Genomic DNA, 21,510 nt, shown 5'->3' with positions numbered 1-21,510 from the left:
GCAGCACTTTTTGCACTGCAAACCCACCACACCCTGCCAGCCCATGGGTGACTGAGCCCTGCTGCCAACCTCCAGCCTCCCAGCCACAGCCCTGAGCCTTTACAAGACTTAAAAACTGTTTTTAAGAAAAAACTTCTACCAAATTTCTTATTATTCATAAAAAATATTATTGCCCATTTATTGCAGATGCTAGCCTGCCTGTTTAAAAACAAAAGTATTATCCCATTAGCAGGCAACCATACACAAGAACATCTACAAAGAAGCTGTTACAGTTTACCATGCAGTAATCCGTGGATTAAGGTCATCAATATTACTCGATGACATACTGCCATGACTCCGAAGGTGGTGTTCTGGCTCGCAGGGTATACAGAATGTAACCCCCTCACAAACACTTCCCCTGAATTACTTTCTTCTGAATCTTCAAAAGGAGAGAAGAAATGAGAAAACCCAGAAGAAAGTTGCCTAGCACAGTATCTTGCACTGCACCAGAAAAATAAAAAGTTTTAATGAAAATAAATCGACATTTTCAAATAACACTGAATTTTCTTCTCATTCACACTGATGTTTTCACAGGAAGAGCGTTCTCGGTGAGTAACTGAAATTTTGATCTACAGAGCTAATTTAAAAAGCAAGCTAAGATGATCTCCCATGCCCAAAAGAAAAAGCCACAACTAGAACTTTCAAAGTAAAATCTTAAATGCTCGAATTTGCTCTTTAATTATTTATATGTAATAAGCATTTTCTGTTGACATAACACACATATGTCATCACAGAAAACACTGTGTACTTCCGAAAGCCCACAGTCATTCATCTTCTTTTATGCAGTACACGAAGTATTTTTACAGAACTTTTAAAGTTTTCTAAAGCATGCCTGGTGTCATTAGGAAATCAGAAGAAGTTGATGGCCTAACAACATAATTGCTAACTCTCCTCCAAAGGAGGAAACCCCTTCACACTGTTCTAAACTTACACTGCTGTCTGCACTACCCATATATGTAAACATCAATGCTATTAATTTATCTGAGAGTCCCCAATACCAAGGGTAAACAACCCACTGTATCAAACCTGAAGTAATGGATAGACTTTTTTTATTTCTCTTGATTTAAATGAAAGAATCTGCATTCTACCTGTGTGATTTGTTTCATTAGAACTCTGGTAATGGCCTAGTATTGTGCCACCATGTACTTTCATTTCCCATGAAACAACGATAATTCATAAAATGTACTCTGGAGAACACAATTGTCCCACCAGCTGTAAGTAATCCTGTATCCCACAGTCATATGCAATTTCTGTAAACAACATATTGACACTTGAAAAGAATATCCTTAGAAAGAAACCAGTTAAAAGCTTCTATAAATAGAAGTTATGACAAACAACATTTGTATTAATATACAACTTATGACAACTAAATGATTTTCTGATTTATCTGGTTTAGTTGTAACCCATCATTTCACATTTTGCTTTCAGTACAATGTAGTAGCATTTTTACTACATGTGCAATGTTTTTTTCTTACCTTTAAGGAATCAAAGCAGGCAATAACTCTTCCATTTTCAACCTGGCAACTTTTAGGTGGGTGTGCAAATTTGCATTCTTCATCAGAGCGTGAACAAGTTCCCCTCTGAAATTGCCTGCACACTTCTAATGTTAGCCATTTTGTATCTCTTACAGGAGCAACATTCAAAGCCATGATGAAAAGCTGATTTTGAATGTGTAAACTGCTGTCAAGCGAATGATACTGAAGAAATTTCCCAAACTAATGATGAAGGGAGAAAAAAGAAAACTGAAACAACAACAACAAAAAAAACCCAGAAAAATTAATTTCAATTGCAATCGAGAAGAAAATTAAAAAAAGTGGGGGACCATTAATGATGTCCAATGCACACAAAGCAGAATAAACAGAGAAAGTTTATCAGCAAGCAGTCACTCATCAATCATTAAGTCCCGCTTGTAGACTTTTGGCTGGGAAAAAACATGCTCAGTTGCATTTCTGGCTGTAAAACACGTGGGCTTGTTGATTGTGTCACAGATGCACCAGTTTTAAGCCAAGGTCCTTCAATGCAATGGCACTCCTTGATAGAACAGTAGTTGCTTGCTGGTATTGATTACACGAGAAAAGCAATGCAGTCATTTGTTCATGTCCCAGGAAATATAATAATTATTCTTCCTCTTTTCCTGCTTTCAGTTTTCCATCAACTAATTGGCAAATGGAGACAGCTGAGGTATCTTCTGCCAGGTGTAAGGTGAAGGCAATGTCTGGCTGGCAAAGACGGGGTTTTGAGAATACAGGTGTAGCAGTCCTCGCTCATAAAAGTGACTTGACAAAGGCACTTTTTAAGTCACTGACCTGACAAAACAAATACGGTATCAGTTCACGTGCAACTCATTCAAATCAACATTACAAAACCGATCATCCCTTTTCATCAAATATTATAAACTTACTGCCAATGCTCACTTGTATTTCTTTTTTCCAAACAAAATCAGCCTCCTTCATGAAGTTACATGTGACAAGGGAATAACCAGTTGAAACACATATTACTGTAATATTCTAGGCAACAATCCAAAAGTTGGGAATGACTTAAATAGATGAATGTGGCAGACACAGTAATTAGGCGTGTTGATTGTGAAACATTTCAGCCTAATGTGCTTAGCCTCCAAAACAATATACAAGAACCCATTTCCATTAATTTATCATTTGGCCCTTTAGAATGTGTTACTACATATTATTACTTGTTATTAGTTCTTCCCTAGAAGGGAGAATGGTAGTATTCTATTTAGATTATTTGTCTCTCCCTCTGTTTCTCAAGGGAAAAAAAGCAACACCCCACAAAACACAAAAGTCATTGCAAAATTACAGGGGAAAAAACCCTCTTACATATCCAGGAAACACTCAGTTTCCCTGTTAAGCTAAAGGTTGCTCTGTAAAGGCTTCATGAAAGGGCTCACCACTAAAGTCATCATCCTCTAATGAGTTCTAATATGAAAAAGTCTTCATCTAAATTTTCCTTTGGTTAAATTAGCTTTCATGTACCTTTACAAATACATGTTTCAGCATCAAAATCTAACACATAAATATGGAACTTAAGCTATTTGGGGACTATAAAATACCTAGGATATTTTATAAATAAACAGATCCAAAAATCAAAACGTCAGATATTATAAATATTTTTAATAAATGACTGTATTTTATACACAGACAGCAAAACCACAGACATGATATTTCCTTCTATTCCACTTCAAAGGAACATGACTTTCACTTTGCAGATACCAGCCAGAAATATTTGATGGATTATTTTTGCCCAAGAGTAAGGGAAGGGGGAAGGACTGGAATAAGTGAGGTTTAAAAACACATCAATAAAAATAGCTCTAAAAACAGTCAGCTTTCCCATGCCAGAATAATTACCATTATGTGCTTGGATTCTTCCAATTTCATTGAAGTCAGTACTGTTAGTAATTTGAGTAAGAATTAGTGTTTCGGGAATAGATCCTAGTTCTGACTTCCAGGTCTTCACAATAAGGCCTATTACTCAGTGATGTTACCAGAAAGGGTTTTACTACATGACTGATATCTACACCAAAATTTGCTACTGCTAGAGTAAATAAAGGTAATGCAACGCTAACTGCTCAAAAAATCAGTTTCAAGTGCAACGTGCAGTAAGATGGGTCTGCGTGATACTTAGCTAGCTTTACTTGGTCATCAAGAATAATGACCCGCAAAAGAATCAGTGCATTTTTAGGTAATTCTACACTATTGCAGCATAGTACAGTACATGAATTACATATTCCTCAAATAAAAATTCTTCAAATTAAATATTCCATTGATGCTGTCCCAGAGCATCAATGAAGAGTGAGGTTAAGCTGAAAATGTACAGAGAGGTGAGAAAATACTCATAACTGATGGCAAGGAAAGTGAAGGGGAGAAGACAAGGAGAGACTCTCCACAAGAGTTTGTTGCACCGATAAGCTTGTTGGGCCGATGATTTAGCTGGCTCAATGTAAAGAAGAAATATTCTCCCTAAAGCCACCCAGTCCAATTCAGAAACATCACTAACAGTTTTCAGTAATAGATGTGGGAGACAGAAATTTGGGGAAAAGGGTAAACATTGTACCGCGCACTGCTGTAAGTCATGAGGAGTAATAGTCTTGTCGGGCTGCATACTACCACAATCGACAAAGTCATTTCTCAAATAGTAGGTGTTAAGGCTAAAGAAAACCAGACACTGCACACGGCAGCAAACTGCACCGCTATATAGATGGCAGTAGCCATGGGTTTAGAAAACTGCACAACAGAGTCACATACAAGATTTGAGAGATTGCATCAATAATTGACACCAAAAAACATGTAGGTGGAAGAGGGTAGAAGAGAGTGAGATACAGCATCATCCTATTTCCTGTCTTCTTACTACATGAACATTTTCTAAAGAAAGGGAAGCACGAAAAACTAGTCTCAAAAATACGCAACTTGTAAAAAATAACGTTATCTGATTTCCCAAGAGGCACTGGGTGCTCCGACAGTTTCTACCAATGGAGGTCTAGGAGAGACAGAGCTGAGACCTTTCTGAAGGAGGTCATGCCTTCATCAGGAGGCAGGTGCAAACATCCCACCACGGACATGGCCTATATGTTCACAACCACAGCCTAGGCAGCTGCCACCCCTCCTCTGCCCATCACCTGCACGCGGAGGGGGAAGGAAGAGGTGCCACGTGGAAAGCCTGAACGTGAGAGGGAAACAATACAAGAAGTGAGAGGAAAGACAAATTGAGAAAAAAATTATGGGAGGAACCAAGGAATGTAGAATTTGTGACACGAGGGAAGAGCTCAAGAGAAGGAAAAAGTGGGAGTGGAAGGTAGGAAAGTGAAACAGCTGGTTGTGGAAGAGGGAAGAAGGGAGAGGCTTTGCGGAAAGTGAGGAAAAAATAAGACGGGTGTGGAAGAACGATGGAGGGAAGATGCAAACACTGCAGGAGAGAAGAGCAAGAAGGAATTTTAGAAGAAAACCATAAGGGACTACAGGGGAAAATCTAGCAGTTTGGGTAAACAGAAGGAAATAAAACAGGGAAAAGAAACTCTAGATTTACAGAAGAAAATACAATAATAATAACAGTAATAATAATAATCCGCAACAAAACACCTCCCAGGGCACAAGCCATTACTAACATCACAGCCCACCCTGACCGTATGGAGAACACCAGGGCCTCCAGTAAACATGAACTCTGCTGCTCTTTCCACTGCTTCTAACTTCTATTTGTGTTCCAACACACCAGCCAAAGTTAGCTGACCCACCAAAACCCACGGGATCTCACCAGCCTAGAGCCCTCAGCACCAGTGGGGTCCCTTATCTACGCAGAAGGTTTGCTTTTTGGTTTGCTTGGGCCGGGTTGGTTTAGTTATTTTGTTGTTCTTGTCATTAACGACTCCAACTCAAGCCTACACTCCCCCCTGTAGCTAAACAAACTACCAGAATTTACACGTTGACAATTGCGATGCAAAATGTTCTCACTGAAGCTGAAGAAAGCACTCAACATATAGTAAGTAAAAAGAACTTAACTTTGTTTGGTTTTTTACAACTATTGCTGTTCATTTTAAGTCTCTCACACACTCGGACAATGGAATTGATCCAGAATACACATCTACAAATGCAGGTTTTTGTATGCTAAGTGAAATAAATTCATAGACATATATTTGTAAAAACTAGTTTTAGACTCCTCTTTTCAGATAATCATCAGTTCCCCTTTGTGGAAAGCTAGCAAGGCATGGATGAGTGGGAGGCTTTTGCCAATCCTGTGCTCTCCTGAGAGTAGGACAGAGCCTGTGTTAGGCTCCAGATCTTTCTTCTATTCCAAACCACAAAATCATTTCTCATTTTCCAAGCAAATAAACAAACAAAAAAACCCCTCATGGTGTAAAAAAAACAAAAATCCTTTTAATTACTAAACAAGGCAAAGCACCACAGCCACTAGGAGCCCTCAGAAAATTTCTGAGGAACACCAGGCAGCCAGCATCTTTAGGAGTTGCAAGGGAGCACAGAGCCCTGTCATGTTGCAAACCAGCTGGAAAACAGGAGCTCTTGCTATATACAAAATACAGTCTGCTCTGGTGCAGTAGTTCTACTTACCAGAGATACTATGTGGCAATGGATTAGGTAGTATCTGTCTAATGGAGAAGCTCAGACTTCCTGGACATGTTGTATTCATGCTTCAGTAGACAGCATGTAATAATGAGCAAAGACCTCATCTTCAAAAAGTCAACTCCTCAGGTGATGACTTCCAGTAAAGCAGCAGAGTCCTCTACACAATCTCAACACAGATCTCCAGTGGAACCACCAAGTTAACCCAAAAGGTGTTAAAATGGTTTTTCACTCTGCTCTTTAGAGATTTAAGCACTCAGTATTATAATCTGCAGTAAGAGGTGTCAAGACTGGGGCTCAATTTGTCGTTCCTACTGTCAAATTTTATCAACATGATTCATATGTTTCCTCTATATATACACCAGAAACTCAAGAATTAAGAGGTTAGAAAACCCTCAGTCATACCTAAGAGAGACTGCACAGTTTGAAGTATACAAACTCTTCTTTCCCAACAAGCCAGAAGATGTGATAAATATACTTAGCTTTACAAGTTTGATCATTTACAGTGATCTGTTTTAAAAATAAGGAACTAAAAAAAAAAAAAAAAAAACCCACAAAACAAGGACTCACTCTGCAGTGGAAACAGGGTGTTCCTCTTTTAGGTCACTAGCAGGGCAGCAACCTGTTGACTGTCAGAACAGATTGCTGCCCCAATTCAGTTACATACCTGAACTCAGGGGGGATAAAATTCACCTTTCAGAACCCACCTACCAGAATTTGACCTGCTAGATAGTCTAATACCAAGAAAATGTCTTGAGAACTTAACTTTTCTTGATTTAAATAGCATTCAAGGCCTCCAAACCAAATAGAAGCTGCACACCAAAGGACTGCCATGACCCCACAAGCATACTCCAGTATTGCTTTCAGTTCCAGCTACCTGCCATCTCCATGGCTCAGCCCCACTGTTTTCTCTTGCCCTCCCTCAGACTCCGTGCTGAGGAAAGCAAAGCTGCAGCATAATCCCAGACTAAAGCCGGATCTGTTATGATCTGCCTCCCCAGGTGCAGAATAAAGCCAACACAGCAGCATAAAGCACCCTGCACCACACATGCTGGCCAACTCAGCCGAGACGTGCCCACCTGCCCATGCCCCACACCTGATGAAGTAAACAGCGGAGCAGGCACGGCAAGGCATGATGGCACAGGCTGCAGCCCTATACCTTCCCAACACCACACCTGCGGCTTGTCTGGCTCCTCGTTGCAAGCTCCTGTAATTACAATGCTCTATGCCACAGGACGTGCTCCCTGTCCTTGGAAAGCAAGGCTCTTAGGTCATCGCACGCTAATTTAAGCCTCACTGTGCAAAATCCTCCACTAACCAAAACAGAGAGTATCTTATGTCAAATATTAATTTAAAAAAAAAGTTATTTTACAAATAATGTGACAGTCAGCATGTTTGTTAATCACATTTTAATAAACTACACTCTTAAATAGAGAACATGCAAGAAGTGTTCACGTGGTGGATTGATCTTTCTTACTCCATCAGCCCATCAGATTAGGAAACAGGACCAGAAAATAATGTGATAGCTCACAGGTATCATCAGTGAGCACTATGCTAGCTTCGCATTCTCCTCTTGAATTTTTGCTACGTACCTAATAGTAGATATCTAGTAAGACAGGACAATGTAAAGTTTAGTACTGTCTTTGCACAGTTCAGTAAAATTAGAGCATTAAAACCAGACTCAGGCTTCAGGCTCTCTTCCAAACTGTTGTGAAGTTACAAAATTAACATTCCCTATATTCAAGAAACAAGAGAAAAGAAGACAGATTTCCATGAAACATCATCCATTCTTTGACAGCAAATATGAACGCAAAACCTTTCTGCCACTATAACATTTTTTAGAAAAAACATTCAATTATAGTAGAACACAAAGCATACATTTTCTTCTACAGATTTCAAATGAAACTCATAAACATTTCTTTAATCATTTTAAGGGGGTTTTTGTTGGTTTTTTTTTTTCCACTAGAAGATGTTAAACAGCTTCTATTTGGCATTGAGCAAACCAGCATTGCTCAAATGAGGAAGAAGCCAGAACCGCCCTACCAGAAAAGCAGCCTACTACTTTGACCAGGTGGCCAGAAGCCAAAGACACTAAAATTCTAACCCCAGTTCCTGTATTAATTCGACCTGAACTCAGATGAAGTCAAAAGTGTTCTGACTTACAAAAGAGCCATTATTTGCTTGAGTTGGAGATAACTATTGCAACATCTCTCTTTGCGTTATACAACCAGAGATGAACAGTTGTCAACTGTAATTCAGAACACATTACCCTGAGTTGATCCCAACTATTTTAGTTAAGCCAAGAGAAATCCAGGGACAGGTTAGAAAACACCAGTCTGTTTTATTTAAACTGAGCATGACCTCCAAATATCAGTTTTGCTAAATGAGCCATATTCTCCTTGTCAAGATCATTAATGTGCCAGGTTCAGGCTTTTTAGTGTGTCCCACACTATTTACAGTATGGCAATTAGCTTCATATTAAAACCTGCCGGTTCACTTTGAAGCTGGCTTTACAGTATAATAACGCTAATGTCCTTTGTCCCCAGGGAAGCAGGTGAGGAGGAAGGAGCACCACTGACTGCAAAACAGACACAGCCTGGGACCTTTTCAGTGATCCACTGTACTACTTTACTAATGGACCATGAAATATTTCTGCTGAACTTTAAGTCTGTAGATGACTGGAGCCCACAAGAGTATTTTCTAACTTCGAAGTGCTTCAAAGTCATGCTGATAAAACCAATGCTCATTATGCTTCAGTTAAAATGCAACTGCAGAAAACAGTTTTTCTTCTAGCAAATTTTTTTCTTTTTTTAACAATGATACTCATCCCACTCCACTTAACCTTCTCTCTTGGTCTGTACCTTCTCTCACAGTCTGTAACTTCAACACGTCTTGTTTTTAAGTCCAAAGAAGCCTGATTTTATCCTCTGTGAACATTATACACAAAATTCTGCTCCCACCTTGACAAGAGGGTGAAAGCAATTTCTGTTTCTGTGCCTCTGTGAGCAGAGTTAATCATCCTCGGCAGCAATGACGTTATCACTCGGCCTCTTGTGGACACAAATGTTTTGCTTTTGGCAGAGTGCACAACATAATAGCTATTAATCAAACCCAATACCACAGGGAAGGGTACCCTAGTGAGTTAGGAGCTCCTACTCACACCCAGCTGCAGACATGCATTGTGTTCATTTCTTTTTAGGACTGTAAAAATATTTATAGAAAAGTGTGCCTATGTACTATGAAATTTTTATAGACTGGCACCGAGAGAACCATGATCAAATGACTGTTCTCACCTGCCAAAGGACCGATAACATGCTGTTACACAGAAGCACAATTTAAAAAGAGCTCAGGTTGTTGTCAATTTCCTATTTTCACTACTCTGGTTTCACACTAAGCTGAAAAGGCAGAACTCTTACCAAGGTATGTATGTGACAATGAGCATCCCTCCACACTGAAAGACAAGGATAGGTCCGAATACACCAAGGACTCCACATAAATTAAGATATGTTAAACTCGCAACCTGAAAGTATGTTTAAGACTGCCAACAGTGTTATTAATAATATAGTCCAACAAATTACACAGCTCTGGGAAGTTGCACGGCACATCCAAACAAAGCTCCCAAGGTGAGGACAGCAACAGCACTACCTAATGCTATTAACTCTGACCGCCTCCTAAGTGCTAAACCCATTCTGCTGAACAGATGCCCCGCACAAAATCCAAGCAGCATCGCTGTTCTGAGATAACGTAGCTACAATTTTGTGCTTGTTTTCTCCATTTGCATTTTACTTGACAACAGGATACCAAAGTACACAAGGATGACTTCAGCAGGTCAGCCAAAAAGCACATCTTGCCCAGTATCTGCTCTCCAATCACGGTTAGTACCAGACATCTACAGAAGAACACAAAACCAGGGCAGGCAGAGCGTGATGATTTCCAAGAATCTTGTCCCAGCAACCTGTAATTGATGTCTTTGTATTTAATAGGTCTCACTGGATTTTTCTTCCATGGATTTGCCCAGTCCCTTTTGAACACTGCTCTGTCAGAAGTGTCCTTCATCATGTGCATGGAAGCAGGATACAGAGAGGGAGGCTGACTGGTTTTCACAACTGTGGACAAAAGCCCAGACTCTCAGGAGGGGAGCATGGATATGGAAGGAAACACTCCAGGACTCTGGAGACAGAAAAATCTGAAAACAGCAAACGAAGCTTGGGAGTTAAGATGACTGATTATGGAATGTCTTCAATAATCTGCATCATTACTGTCTTTTTATTACCCCTGAACAGGTTAAACTAGAAGAGAGAATATACCTTTTCCTTCCAGCAAAAGTGGAGCTTGGAGAAAACCACTTTTACAACCTACCAGAAGAGGAGCAGCAAGATCGATTCTTCTGCACCCCAAGCTGCATCACCTAGAAGCCTTCCCAGAAGCAATGCTTTCTTAGTGATTCAGCAGCAGAGGGACGACCTGAGAGTGTGCCTGAAGGAGCCCAAGCAACACACTCCAATCATGTTCCGCCAGATCCCAAGCATTTCACAATCTCCTCAAACACATTTTGGAAACAGCAATTCATTACAATAGGAAAGTGCTTCCAAAAGGGCTAAGAAAAAGCCTCAATAGTGTTTTCGCATAGGGTTGCCCAACCAAGCCTTCATCAGTGTCCATTTTATCACAAGGATTCAATTCCCCTTTCTCTCTCCATCAGTAGCACACACATAACATCCAACAACAGTTTTACTTACTTCCAAAACTAAAGAAATCCTCATGAAGCAGAACATATGCAAGTGCTTTATTTCCTATGTATCTCATGGGACGTACTGCAAAGCCAGATTAAGTGTCTGTGTCAGAATACTTTATATCTTACAGCGGTTAAAAAGATGGAACAGCAACCTAACTTTAAAGTCACCTATGGAACAGCACGTTGTTGTCAAGTACCTTCAAAGGCAATTTAATTTTATTTTTTTTAAATAATGTTTTTATGCTAATATTCAGACAACAAATGTTTTGTACAACAGAAGCTGAACTCTTCCACTAAAAGCTATTTTTCAAAGACATTTCCCAGTCAAGGAAAAACTGGTAATATTGTTGGGGTTTTTTTTCTGGCATAGCCCTGGAGGAAAAAAAAAAAGTAGTATTCAACAGGTTACTGGTCTCTCCTGAAGGTAGGTTGCCTTTGTGTTTTGAACAGATTGCTTCCTGACTGATCATCTTTGGTCATCCAAGGTGAATAAAGAAAGCACCTAATCAAGCTCTGTGTGAAGATGACAGTAAAAGCCTTTTTCCAAAATTCACACCATTTATTTGTCAAAAAAAAAAACCCGAAACCAAACACCCACAATCAAAAAAAAAAAACCAACCCAAAACAAAAAACCCAAACTACTAAACCAAACCTACCGCACCAACAACTAACATTTTAAACTTCAGAGGCTGAGCTGTGTTTGACAACACTAACGGAAATTTATTTGCCCTGGAACAAAACAAATATGCATTTAGTGAACCACTATTCTGTTGTGAAATAGGTATCAAGTTCAGAAACAGAGTGATTTTCCTCTAAAATTGGTTTTGCAACTGGTGGCAAAGAAACAAGAAAGAGTTTTTCTCCGAGTACTTGCAAGTTCCTGGGAAATTATGTTTTCCTGGAAATCTTGAAAACTTCTATTTAATACTGAGGCAAATAATGGAGTTACAACTGGAAGGACGACAGAGTAACTGTCTGCAGATACTGGCTACCAGAGCTAACGGGGGTTTTTTGATCTCTAGGTTGATGAATTTTGGGTTTGGTGTGCAGTACTGCTACTGACCTTCCTTTTTGCTTGCATACCGATTAAGAAGCAATGACCCAATAAAAATGGGACATATCAATCTCTTGGTTTAATCTGTGTAAGACATCATCCTCAGTCCAAAAAGCTCACCACCCATTGCCACTTGAAGAAAGTTATTTTTTAACCCAGTTTCATTTTAGAAAATAAACTTCTTTTTTTTTTTAATAAGTAACAGAAGACAAAGTATTTAAAACAACGCACAGAGAGGATACACAGGAACAAATTCGGAAAGTTTATTAGCCTACAGTAAGGACATCAGATGAGTTCATACTCATTCTTCTGCCATGTGCATAGTTCAGTTGTCTGCAACAGTAAAAAGGGACATAAACTACATACAGATTTCTGGAAGGAGAAAAACCAAACTTGCCAGTTCTTGTAAAAGCAACTTTAATGTACAGAGACTTCCTTTTTCATTTCTGTTAGCTTAAAAGTTGAAAAGGGAATGGATTCAGGCAGCAATACTGGATGGTTAGACGGCATTAGTCCAGTACTCCTCAGTCCCAGACCCAGCCACGTCCCTGCCTTAAATCAAAAAAAAATCTCAATTATTTAAGCGACAAACCCTCTCTATTTTAACTCAGCTATTTAATATGGAAAGAGAGCAATAGGAAAAAAGTAAGTCTTTCTGACTCTCACTAGGTCTTGTTGAAAACCTTCCCGAATTTCAGCATCTCAATGCCTCCTCTGACTGGTGAAAATATGGGGGGTTGGGGGGTAGAAGTATTTTAGCAGTACTGAAACAATTCCACCTTGACACTTTATTTTCATATGGATAAGCACACAGTTCTTTAGGAATACACTGCAAATTGTGTTTCAATAGGAAAATTGAAAAAGAGTTCTTTCATCCTTTGACACAATGAATTGCAATATTTTTGCAGTGAAAACTGAATACATTTCCCAGAAATGTTTTGACAGAGCACTTTTCCAGACCTTTTTCTACTATCTCTGCTTACGTGTAACTGCAGAGATTTCTCCCTCCTGCTGGGGATGGCAGTACTACTAAGCCCAGCCCAGTGTCCACCAGCGCTTCCAAAGCAATGGATACACTTGTGACACCAAGTACAACAACTGGCTTTTGGCAAGAGAGACTTTTCTGCTCACATTGCAGTGGAAAATTTAGACTGGTTAAAATAAGTCTCGACAGTTTTGTCCTTTTCAAAGGTTTAATTCATTCGTTGTACTTCAAGCTGAGTCCCAAATGGGCATTCAAAGCCACGTTTTGTTTTGCACTGTACAATTTGTATTACCTTGCACAACTTCTGTATTAATTGAAATTCAAAAACTTCCTTTAACCCTGCATAAATCTCACCTTGATAGCACTATTTTTGAAAGATAATGACAAATTTTCAGTGTTACAAAGTCAATAATGGCGTAAAAAAAATATTTTGGATTCAGTCAAATAACATCAAAAACAATATTGAAAGATAAAAACTGTATATGTATAAATATAAAAAGCGGACTGGTGCTGTTATAATTATACATTTCTATTTAAAAAAAAAAGTTTAAATTTCTGATTTGAATGTGCCTCATTTTACTGCAATATTTGCTTAGTTTGTAAATAAGAGATTTTGTATCTTCTAACCTCCAGCCTATGTACACACACCAGCCCCTGACACTTGATAGGACTTCCTTCCATTTCATACAGCATTTCCAGGACAAAGCAGATGAGACACAAAATCAAACCAAAACAGAAAAGAAAAAACCAAACGAACCAAAATTAACCAACTCTTTCTCAGTGAAAATTATGCCCTCCAGTAATTCTCTTCAACTTTATGGGCTGCAAAGTATACATTACCAATATTTGGCTTTCACAGAGATACCCACTTCATTACAATGCATAGCCTAGAAATCCTGAAAACCTACTTGAAAGGACCTTCTCCACGTTTATCCTTCTGTCCATCATCTGAAACAGTAGTAACCATGGCATCATTTTATAGCAACTGAACAGAACTGCCTGTCCACTACCAAAAAATGTACTATTATACTCTGAAAAGACAGAAAAAGGAGAAACTAAGAAGATACAGCGGTATCCTGCTTTTATGCTTTTAGGATTTCTTACAGAAAAAGTTCACTGTTTACATATTAAGAGGGTTGGGTGTGGGTGTGTTTAAGTTTAATTATTACGGTTCTGTAAAGTTGAATGGAAATCTACAATTTAAGGTCCCAGGTGTTTTTCTGGCCTCACTATTGCCAAGCATTTGCCAGACAAGTTCTGCCAGGAAAAAAATTTAAAGAACAGTCCTGCTGATCCACAAGGCACAACACAATAGAAAGTTCTTAACTGCAGCACTAGAGTCAATACAACCACACAAAGAAAAAAGTCTAGTATTTTAAAATCAGAAAAGTAGAAACTTGCTTGCTGTTTCTAAAGTCCTGTCTCATAGCAATTGTGCTTACCTTCCAGTGAAGCACTCTAAAGATGCAAACCATCACATTTACCTTTCCCCTAAGTGAAATATATGCTGTCATTTCAGTGTCTGGGGGGCCAAGAGGGTTGAGATATGAGTGGTTATCTTTACCAAAGCAGACCATTACTACCAAGTCTTTCATTAGTACTTAGAAATTTCATTTCTCTTTAAGAAAAAAACCACACCCTAATTGCTTCCTGTGACAAGAATCCTCAAGTTTAAGAAGCCCATTGCACAACCCTACTGCAGCACAGCTATGTCTCACCCATGTCACTGGAAGCCTGAAAACACCAAGTGCATTTCATAAAGCCTCATTACCTACAAGTATGTTTACAAGGAACTGTCAGTTTTTACTTAAAAGTACAATTCTGACAACTATAGAAAAGAGCTAGAAAATACAATCCTAACAGCTCAAAATTAAGCAAAATGAAAGCAAATGAATCACCTCACCTTTGTAACCTGATGATTTTTGTGGGACCTAGTTCTCGTGATGACACGAGTCTTACAGATGTTAAAAGAAATTTACTGTAAAAGGCTAGCTAAAAGTGCTGAGCATTTGCAGACTGAAGTCGGAGCAAAGTTCAGGGTCAACAAATTCTACAACAGCCCCAAACTCAACAAATTCACACAGTTAAATATCATGCTTTTACTTCTAATAACCTACTGTAATTTTCATAATGAAGTTTACAAACAGACTTGTCCTCTCCTTTGCAACGTAAGTATAAAAGATAATTTGCCGTTAAAATTTTTGCGAAGTCATCCCTGAAGCCAACCGTGAAGAACTGTGAAAGGATCTCATGATAATAAGTACACTGGATGATAAAAATCACAAAACAGTTTAACATAAAGATAGGCAAAATAACGCAGATGAGGGGGAAAATGAAAAGTAACAAACAGCACACACAAAACACTAAGTTCAAACAAGACACTTCTACAAAGGAAAGATCCTGTGGACATCACGGGCAATTTGATGAAAACTTCAGCAAAACAGCAGTTGATGGAGTATAAGGCAAACAGAACATTTGGTAATATCGAAGGAAAGCAGAAAAGAAGTATGCTACTACATATAGTCATGGAGCATGTTACTCTTGAGTGACAGATGAAGTTCAGACACACACCCTGTCTCAAAGAGATTACCACAGAGCTAGAGAACAGGGGGAGAACAGCCACAGCACACCAGCACTACAGAAAGGCTTACATATACAAAGAGGCAATGGCAAGGCTTCTGGCAACAGAAAAAATACTGCATTCATGCAGACTGATGAGGACCACTAAATTTTGACTGGGAGGCAGGGGGCACTCAAAATTTCCAGTCAGGAGGCCATATAAAAGACAGCTACCTTTGCATACGGCAAACAGCTAGAGCGTGAAGCTAAATGGCCGGTGATGTACTGAAGGTCAGAAATATAACAAGTTAAAAATAACTTTTCAACTTAAAAATCAGGTTATTTAAATAGTTATCAGAATCACCGATGGCTACAAAACTCAATGGTCAAGCGGTAAAGTCCTCTCCAGAAAGCCTTTCACCCTTGGTGACTAACAGCTAGAGTCACGCGCCAGCCAAGGCATGTACTGCTGTCCTCAGCTTACCCTTCTGCCTTCTCCGCCTTGGCACGGCAGCTCCTTACAAGCAGCCTAGCCCTGCAGACAGGGCTGGCTATGGATCCATAGGGACATGCTGATCCTCAAGCCCTCCCATGAGAAACTCAACACTTCCATCTCCTGTTTCAAGCAAACAGATTTCAGAGGTGGCGGTCTCATTCCGCCTATCTTCCAGCACTTCAATGTGTCCTTGGTGACCAAGGACCACAATCTCCACCATCCTTGTGCCAAAGGGCAGACAGGCACTTCCAAAGGATGATTCAGAACATGAAGGGACAGCTTTATGTCCTGGGGCCACCACAAAGCCACCGACCTAACTAGACAGACGCATGCCCGCAAGGACCCGCAGATCACGCGATAGACTGTGCCACCTCCTCGGCTCTCCAGAGATGTAGTTTACCAACTTTGGAAGGCAAAAAACCCTCAATAGAACAGTTTTTCCTCAGGCCTCACTCTCTTGCCCTTCAGTGGCTGTGTCCTGCTCCTCAAGAGACCGGGGAAAGAGGGGGGGACAAAGTGGGAAACCAGAGAGGGGAGAGAGACTAGATATCTCACATCCCACAGAGTACCCAACTACTTCCAGCTCCCGCCAGGGATAAGGTCCAGGTCCAGGAGATGGATTTAGCTCCAAATACTGCTCTCCAGCTTCTCACCTTGAGATGGATGTTGTGGCTTCTTACCACCGAGGCCCTTTCACACCAAGGATTTTAAGCTGCTGGCTTGTCCCCCACTGGTGCTTCCACTTCACAGAGCTGCCTCTGTGGATGCCAAAACCTTTGAAAATGGCCTCACTGCACAATGACGTGGCATTAAACAAGGTCTTTAAAAAAAATTTTTTTAAAGGGGGTTGGGGGGGGGCGGGGGGGTGGTAAGCACTGTCTTTATAAACTCATCAGTGCAGCCACTTTCAAAGCCTTTCATGCCTTCTCCAGAGCGGCAAAGAAAATCTTGGGCGTTTTGGGCTTCCCTCCCCCTGCCCTTAAAATTATGGCAATAAAGCGATCCAGCCCCAAAGCGTGCCCCACCGTTAGCAGAGGGGACCTACAACACGTGCAGGAATGGTCAAAGAAACCAAAACAAAAAAAAAAAACCACACATGAAGCAAAAAAAAGTTTTTAAACGCAAGCGCTGGAGCTCCAGGAGAGCGGCCCGGCGCCGCCGCACTGCAACCGGCCGCCCCTCGCCCGGCGCGGGAGGTACCCGCGCCCCAGCGCCCGCAGACGGCGGCGGCGAAGCCAGCGTCGGGGCTCCCCCCGGCACCGAGGCTGCGGCTGGGGGTTGCCGTGCCGCGGCTGGGTGAACGCAGCCATCGGGGAAATCCCGTACGTGTTATCGCAGCCTTTTAAATAAATAAAAGCGAGGCGGTGCTCCAGTCCTGAATCGTTCCGCAGCCGGGTGCAGAGGCACGGGCCTGCCCGCCCCACCGCAGGCGCTGCCAGAGGCGTGTGCTGACTAACCACGCACCTCTAGGCTTGCGATACGTATAGAGCTGCAGAAAACCGCTCCGCAGACCAGCTGAAAAGCGAGGAGGAGTAGCGAGGAAAAAAAAAGGGGGGGGGGGAGGTCTAAAACTAGGCTTCGATATCCCATAAGGCAGCCGCTTCCCCCACCCCGCTCTCAGGCGTCCCCCACCGAGGTGCATGAACCCCACACGCTGAAACCCAGCACTGAAAACAGTCCTTCCGAGTGCCTGGAAATAAACAGAAGTCTTGCCACTTTGCAATTTAAGGTTAGTTTTAGACTAAGTTCAGAGCACTGCCCATACATAGTACCTATGTGCAAAATCCATGTCAAATTCGGGAAACTGGGGGGCAGGGGGCTGAGCCATCTAGTATACCCGAAGCATACATAACAGAACATTGGGGTGGGAGGTGTGAACCAACCAAAAAATCCTCAGAAACCAGGAAAACAAAGTATTCAGCCTGGATAGAAGAGAACACTACAGGGTTAAAAAAATATACTAAAAATTATTTGCTAGGCCTAGCTCTTAAAAGTGATCAGACACAAAAAGCATACTGAAAAATTGCCTTCAGAATTCACAAAAAGGAAAGAAAAAAAAAACATTTTAACTGAGTTCTAGCTTCCTTCCATAAAACTACAGAGGGAAAACATTTCTGTATTTTTCCTTATTTCTATTCTCTAATTCTTCCTGTTGTCAGAGGTGGTGTACTCTCTGCAGGAGACAAGATTTTACAGCACATGAACCTCCAAGACCGACCCTGTCTCTATCTACAAGTTCAACGACGTGCAGACACCCTGACCTTCTTGAAACGCCATTTACCATTTACTCAGAAACTGATAAAAAATTATTGATCTAAAACAGAAACAGTTAATAGACTCCAATACAAACCATCCATTCCTATTTCATATTCCATTTCTTTATGTAACAACTGTACCACAAAATCCCTCCTACTGTCTTTATTATCTATTGGTTTTGTATTGCAAAAATTACAAAAAATGAAAATCCATTTTTATTGGTGCGTATATATTATATATGTGTGGACACATTTGTGGACACACATCCAAGTATAAAAAGGGGGGGGGGGGGCACCAGCAAGTGTGAACCTGTGTATTCATCCCTTTTGCTCACAGCTAAACTCTTCTAATTTATAAAGTTGAAGGTATCACAATCCCACCAGGTCCTTTGCCACACTTATAACCCCAGGAATCCCACAGGTCTTCTGCAAAAGCCGCAAACTGCACACTGGCAGTTCCCAACAGCTTTAGTGATCATCAACAGCACAAAGAGTCTTCCACAAAATCAGTATTTCTTTGTGTTAGTTGTAAGGATTTTGCATTTAACCTCCTGTTGGTTACGCTCTTCAATTTTCACAGCCCCAAAGCAAGAACTTTACATTGCCAACATTAGCAGAGGGAGAGATTCGTGTTTTAACAGCCTTATCAAAAAAGAATAAAAAAAAAAAAGAGAGACTAAGAATTTGGCAGATTCTAGGAAGGGACTGCACAATTTCTTTCTCCTCACAAACCCTCTACCCCAAATAAAGCTAAAAAGTTTGTTTTTAAAAGGCTTTGGACTCCATATATCAATAACCAACTATTTGCTAATAAAGTATAAGAAGATTAATTAGTCAAGCACTTAATACTACTATTATTTGAACCACTTTTCAGCACTGATACCCTCTTGAAATGAGTTTTATTTTCCTCAGGCTGTAATTTCAGCCTGTTTATAGAGACCAGTTACACAGCACTGGTTCACACTAGTTAACCATAACACATTGTATTAAACATATCCAGTTACCTTCACAATCAAAGACTGGAAATCAGTTTTTTTAAAAAAAATATACTAACAAATTCTAAAGCAAGTGATTTTATTCTTTTTTTGCTACAAGTCTGTAACAGCCATACTCACAAAAGGGGGAAAAAAATCATTGGGCTTTAAAAAAAAAAAAAGTGTTTCTCCTATGAAAAAAAAATTAAAAATCTTCAAAGCCAGAAATTTCTAGTACATTAGAAAACTTAGTAACTTAGAAAAAGCATCACTAATACCTATCATGTGAAATTCAAATCTTTGCAATGTATCTAATGATTTAGGAAATTAAAATCGTATGTGAAATCATTAATGAGGAATTTCATTTGAACACTGTCTTTTTTCTCATCTCTCAATACTACAAAACCTGAACATTTTGCAGAGCTTTTTACAAATAAACACAGTACAGATTATTCCTGACATACTTGTGATTAAGAGAACATTCACAGCAGAGATGAGTTACCAATCTGAGTGCTTGAAATCTCACATAACATTAAGAGCTATTTTTCTTGCTCAGAAAAATAAAAATATTTGTAGCACACAATTAAGATTTCTATAAAATGTATACTTACAAATTAAGAACTGGATTTGACTTTATGAACACTACATAGTCAAACACTATACTTCATGACCTATAACTCATTAGAAAATCTTACCTTAGGAAAATGGAGAAACTAATTCTAAACCGAGTAATCATTCCTTGAAAACAGACAGACTGCACACAGTTATGATGTTATTGCACTAACAGTTCTAATGAAAACCACTGAGCAATTAAGCTAAAGATACTACTGAATGAAGAGAGGTACCAGAATCTGGTCCAAAATACTTTAATTACAAATATTTAAATAACAAATGTAAATACAGAATATTTACTACCACCTCTACCCTCCCAAGACCAAAGCCTACTTACCTATCCATATAGAAGTAGTAGTATACACCTTGAGCAGGAAATATTTTTTAAAAAAAATCCTTTTGTCACTTGATTGTCAATTGTTTGGTACAAACTGTGAGTGATGAATGCAAATTTTCACTTTAGTGGTCAGGCATAAGGAGGATAATTCTATCCACTGCAATCTCAAAGGTATGAGAGACAGCCACTTAAATTATCTATCTTAAAGTAAGAAGCAGTCTCAAAACATGAGACTGATTTTTTCTGAAAGCTGTGCATCAAAATGGTTTTAATCGCAAAACTTAAAAAATCAGCTCACATTTCCTATCTTGAAAAAGATTATTTGACTTGCTTCTAATTATCAATTTTTGCCTCACACTCTGCACACAAACACTTACACATCAACAGTGATAGAAAACCATACATATCCATATCCCATGGATTTTTAATAATAATGCACTATACTCTGACATGTGTTTCACTTGTTAGCAGAGTTTGAAATCCTAAGACACTGAGTTTAAAAATAACTCGTTCATCAGCTGGAGATGTGTCAACCACCTAGCTGCAGGTCTTCAGCAAGTATTTAGTCAGGGACCGGGGAAGCTGAATCAACCCCATCTGAGCAGTCAGGTGTGACAAGCCAGGAGGCAACATCGGGAGATTTAAGCCTATGTCCTGTACTTCTTGGAAAAGTGGGGCGATGGACAGTTGGTCTAACAGGGCCTTTCAAATGCAATACTTTTAAAACTAGTGTAATTTGTTCCTAGGATAAAAAGAATCTTGAAACTTTCCCCAGAATTACACCATGGAAAGCTTTTCGAGCCAGTAAAAGGTTCTTCTACCCAATTTCTTTTTTAAGAAATTGATCTTTAGTCTTTCTCAGTTCATAGACTTCATTCTTCTACCAACATCCTATTTGAATACAAGTATCTATATGCAATGTTCGTGGCTATTACAGGAAAAGTAAGAAGGTAACATCTGCTTGCTGTTACACCAACTGTTAATCTTTAAAAAAAAAAAAAGAAAAAACTTTATTATATACTGTACATATAAATGATGCTGCTATAACGCAACTGAAGACAGCATGTTGATTCAGGCTTCCAGCTGGGTGAGATCCTGAAAGGTGCCGAGCACCACCAATGCATATGGCAGTCTAAGAAAGTTCAAGAGGCTTCAGGGCATCACAGAATGAGTCAATGTTCTCAGACCCCTCCCACAATATGACTGTAAAGTTTGCTTCCAATCTAAGAAATAATAAGAAATGAGTACTCTATTATTCCAGAATTTTACAGACTTCTTCCTTTTCCTTCTCTCCAGCATTTAACATAAATCATCTCCATTCCTTCCGGAGGCTCCTCCTCTGCAAGAAAGTTGATGTGCCTCAGCACAGTGAAATCAT

General features: G+C 39.7%; 1 protein-coding gene across 12 annotated transcripts in view; it reads right to left on the bottom strand.

The window, feature by feature from the left end:
- MBNL2 (muscleblind like splicing regulator 2) overlaps window positions 1–21,510 on the bottom strand; it is a 113,610-nt gene that overhangs the window by 73,285 nt on the left and 18,815 nt on the right. For 10 of the 12 annotated variants that reach the window (XM_040584412.1, XM_040584413.1, XM_040584404.1 and 7 more), the window contains one exon: window positions 1,515–2,345. The exons of 1 other annotated variant lie outside the window; for it this stretch is intronic. In XM_040584412.1, the coding sequence (XP_040440346.1) occupies window positions 1,515–1,688 (174 nt within the window). In that variant the 5' untranslated portion in view covers window positions 1,689–2,345. Of the gene's footprint in view, window positions 1–1,514; window positions 2,346–16,607; window positions 16,631–21,510 lie in introns of those variants that run through there. One more of the 12 variants, XM_040584405.1, reaches the window with a different exon arrangement.

Source organism: Falco naumanni, chromosome 2 (assembly GCF_017639655.2).
Source record: "Falco naumanni isolate bFalNau1 chromosome 2, bFalNau1.pat, whole genome shotgun sequence".
Lineage (NCBI taxonomy): Eukaryota > Metazoa > Chordata > Aves > Falconiformes > Falconidae > Falco > Falco naumanni.
Note: the sequence above shows the minus strand (reverse complement) of the source record. Positions and strands in the feature narration are given on the sequence as shown.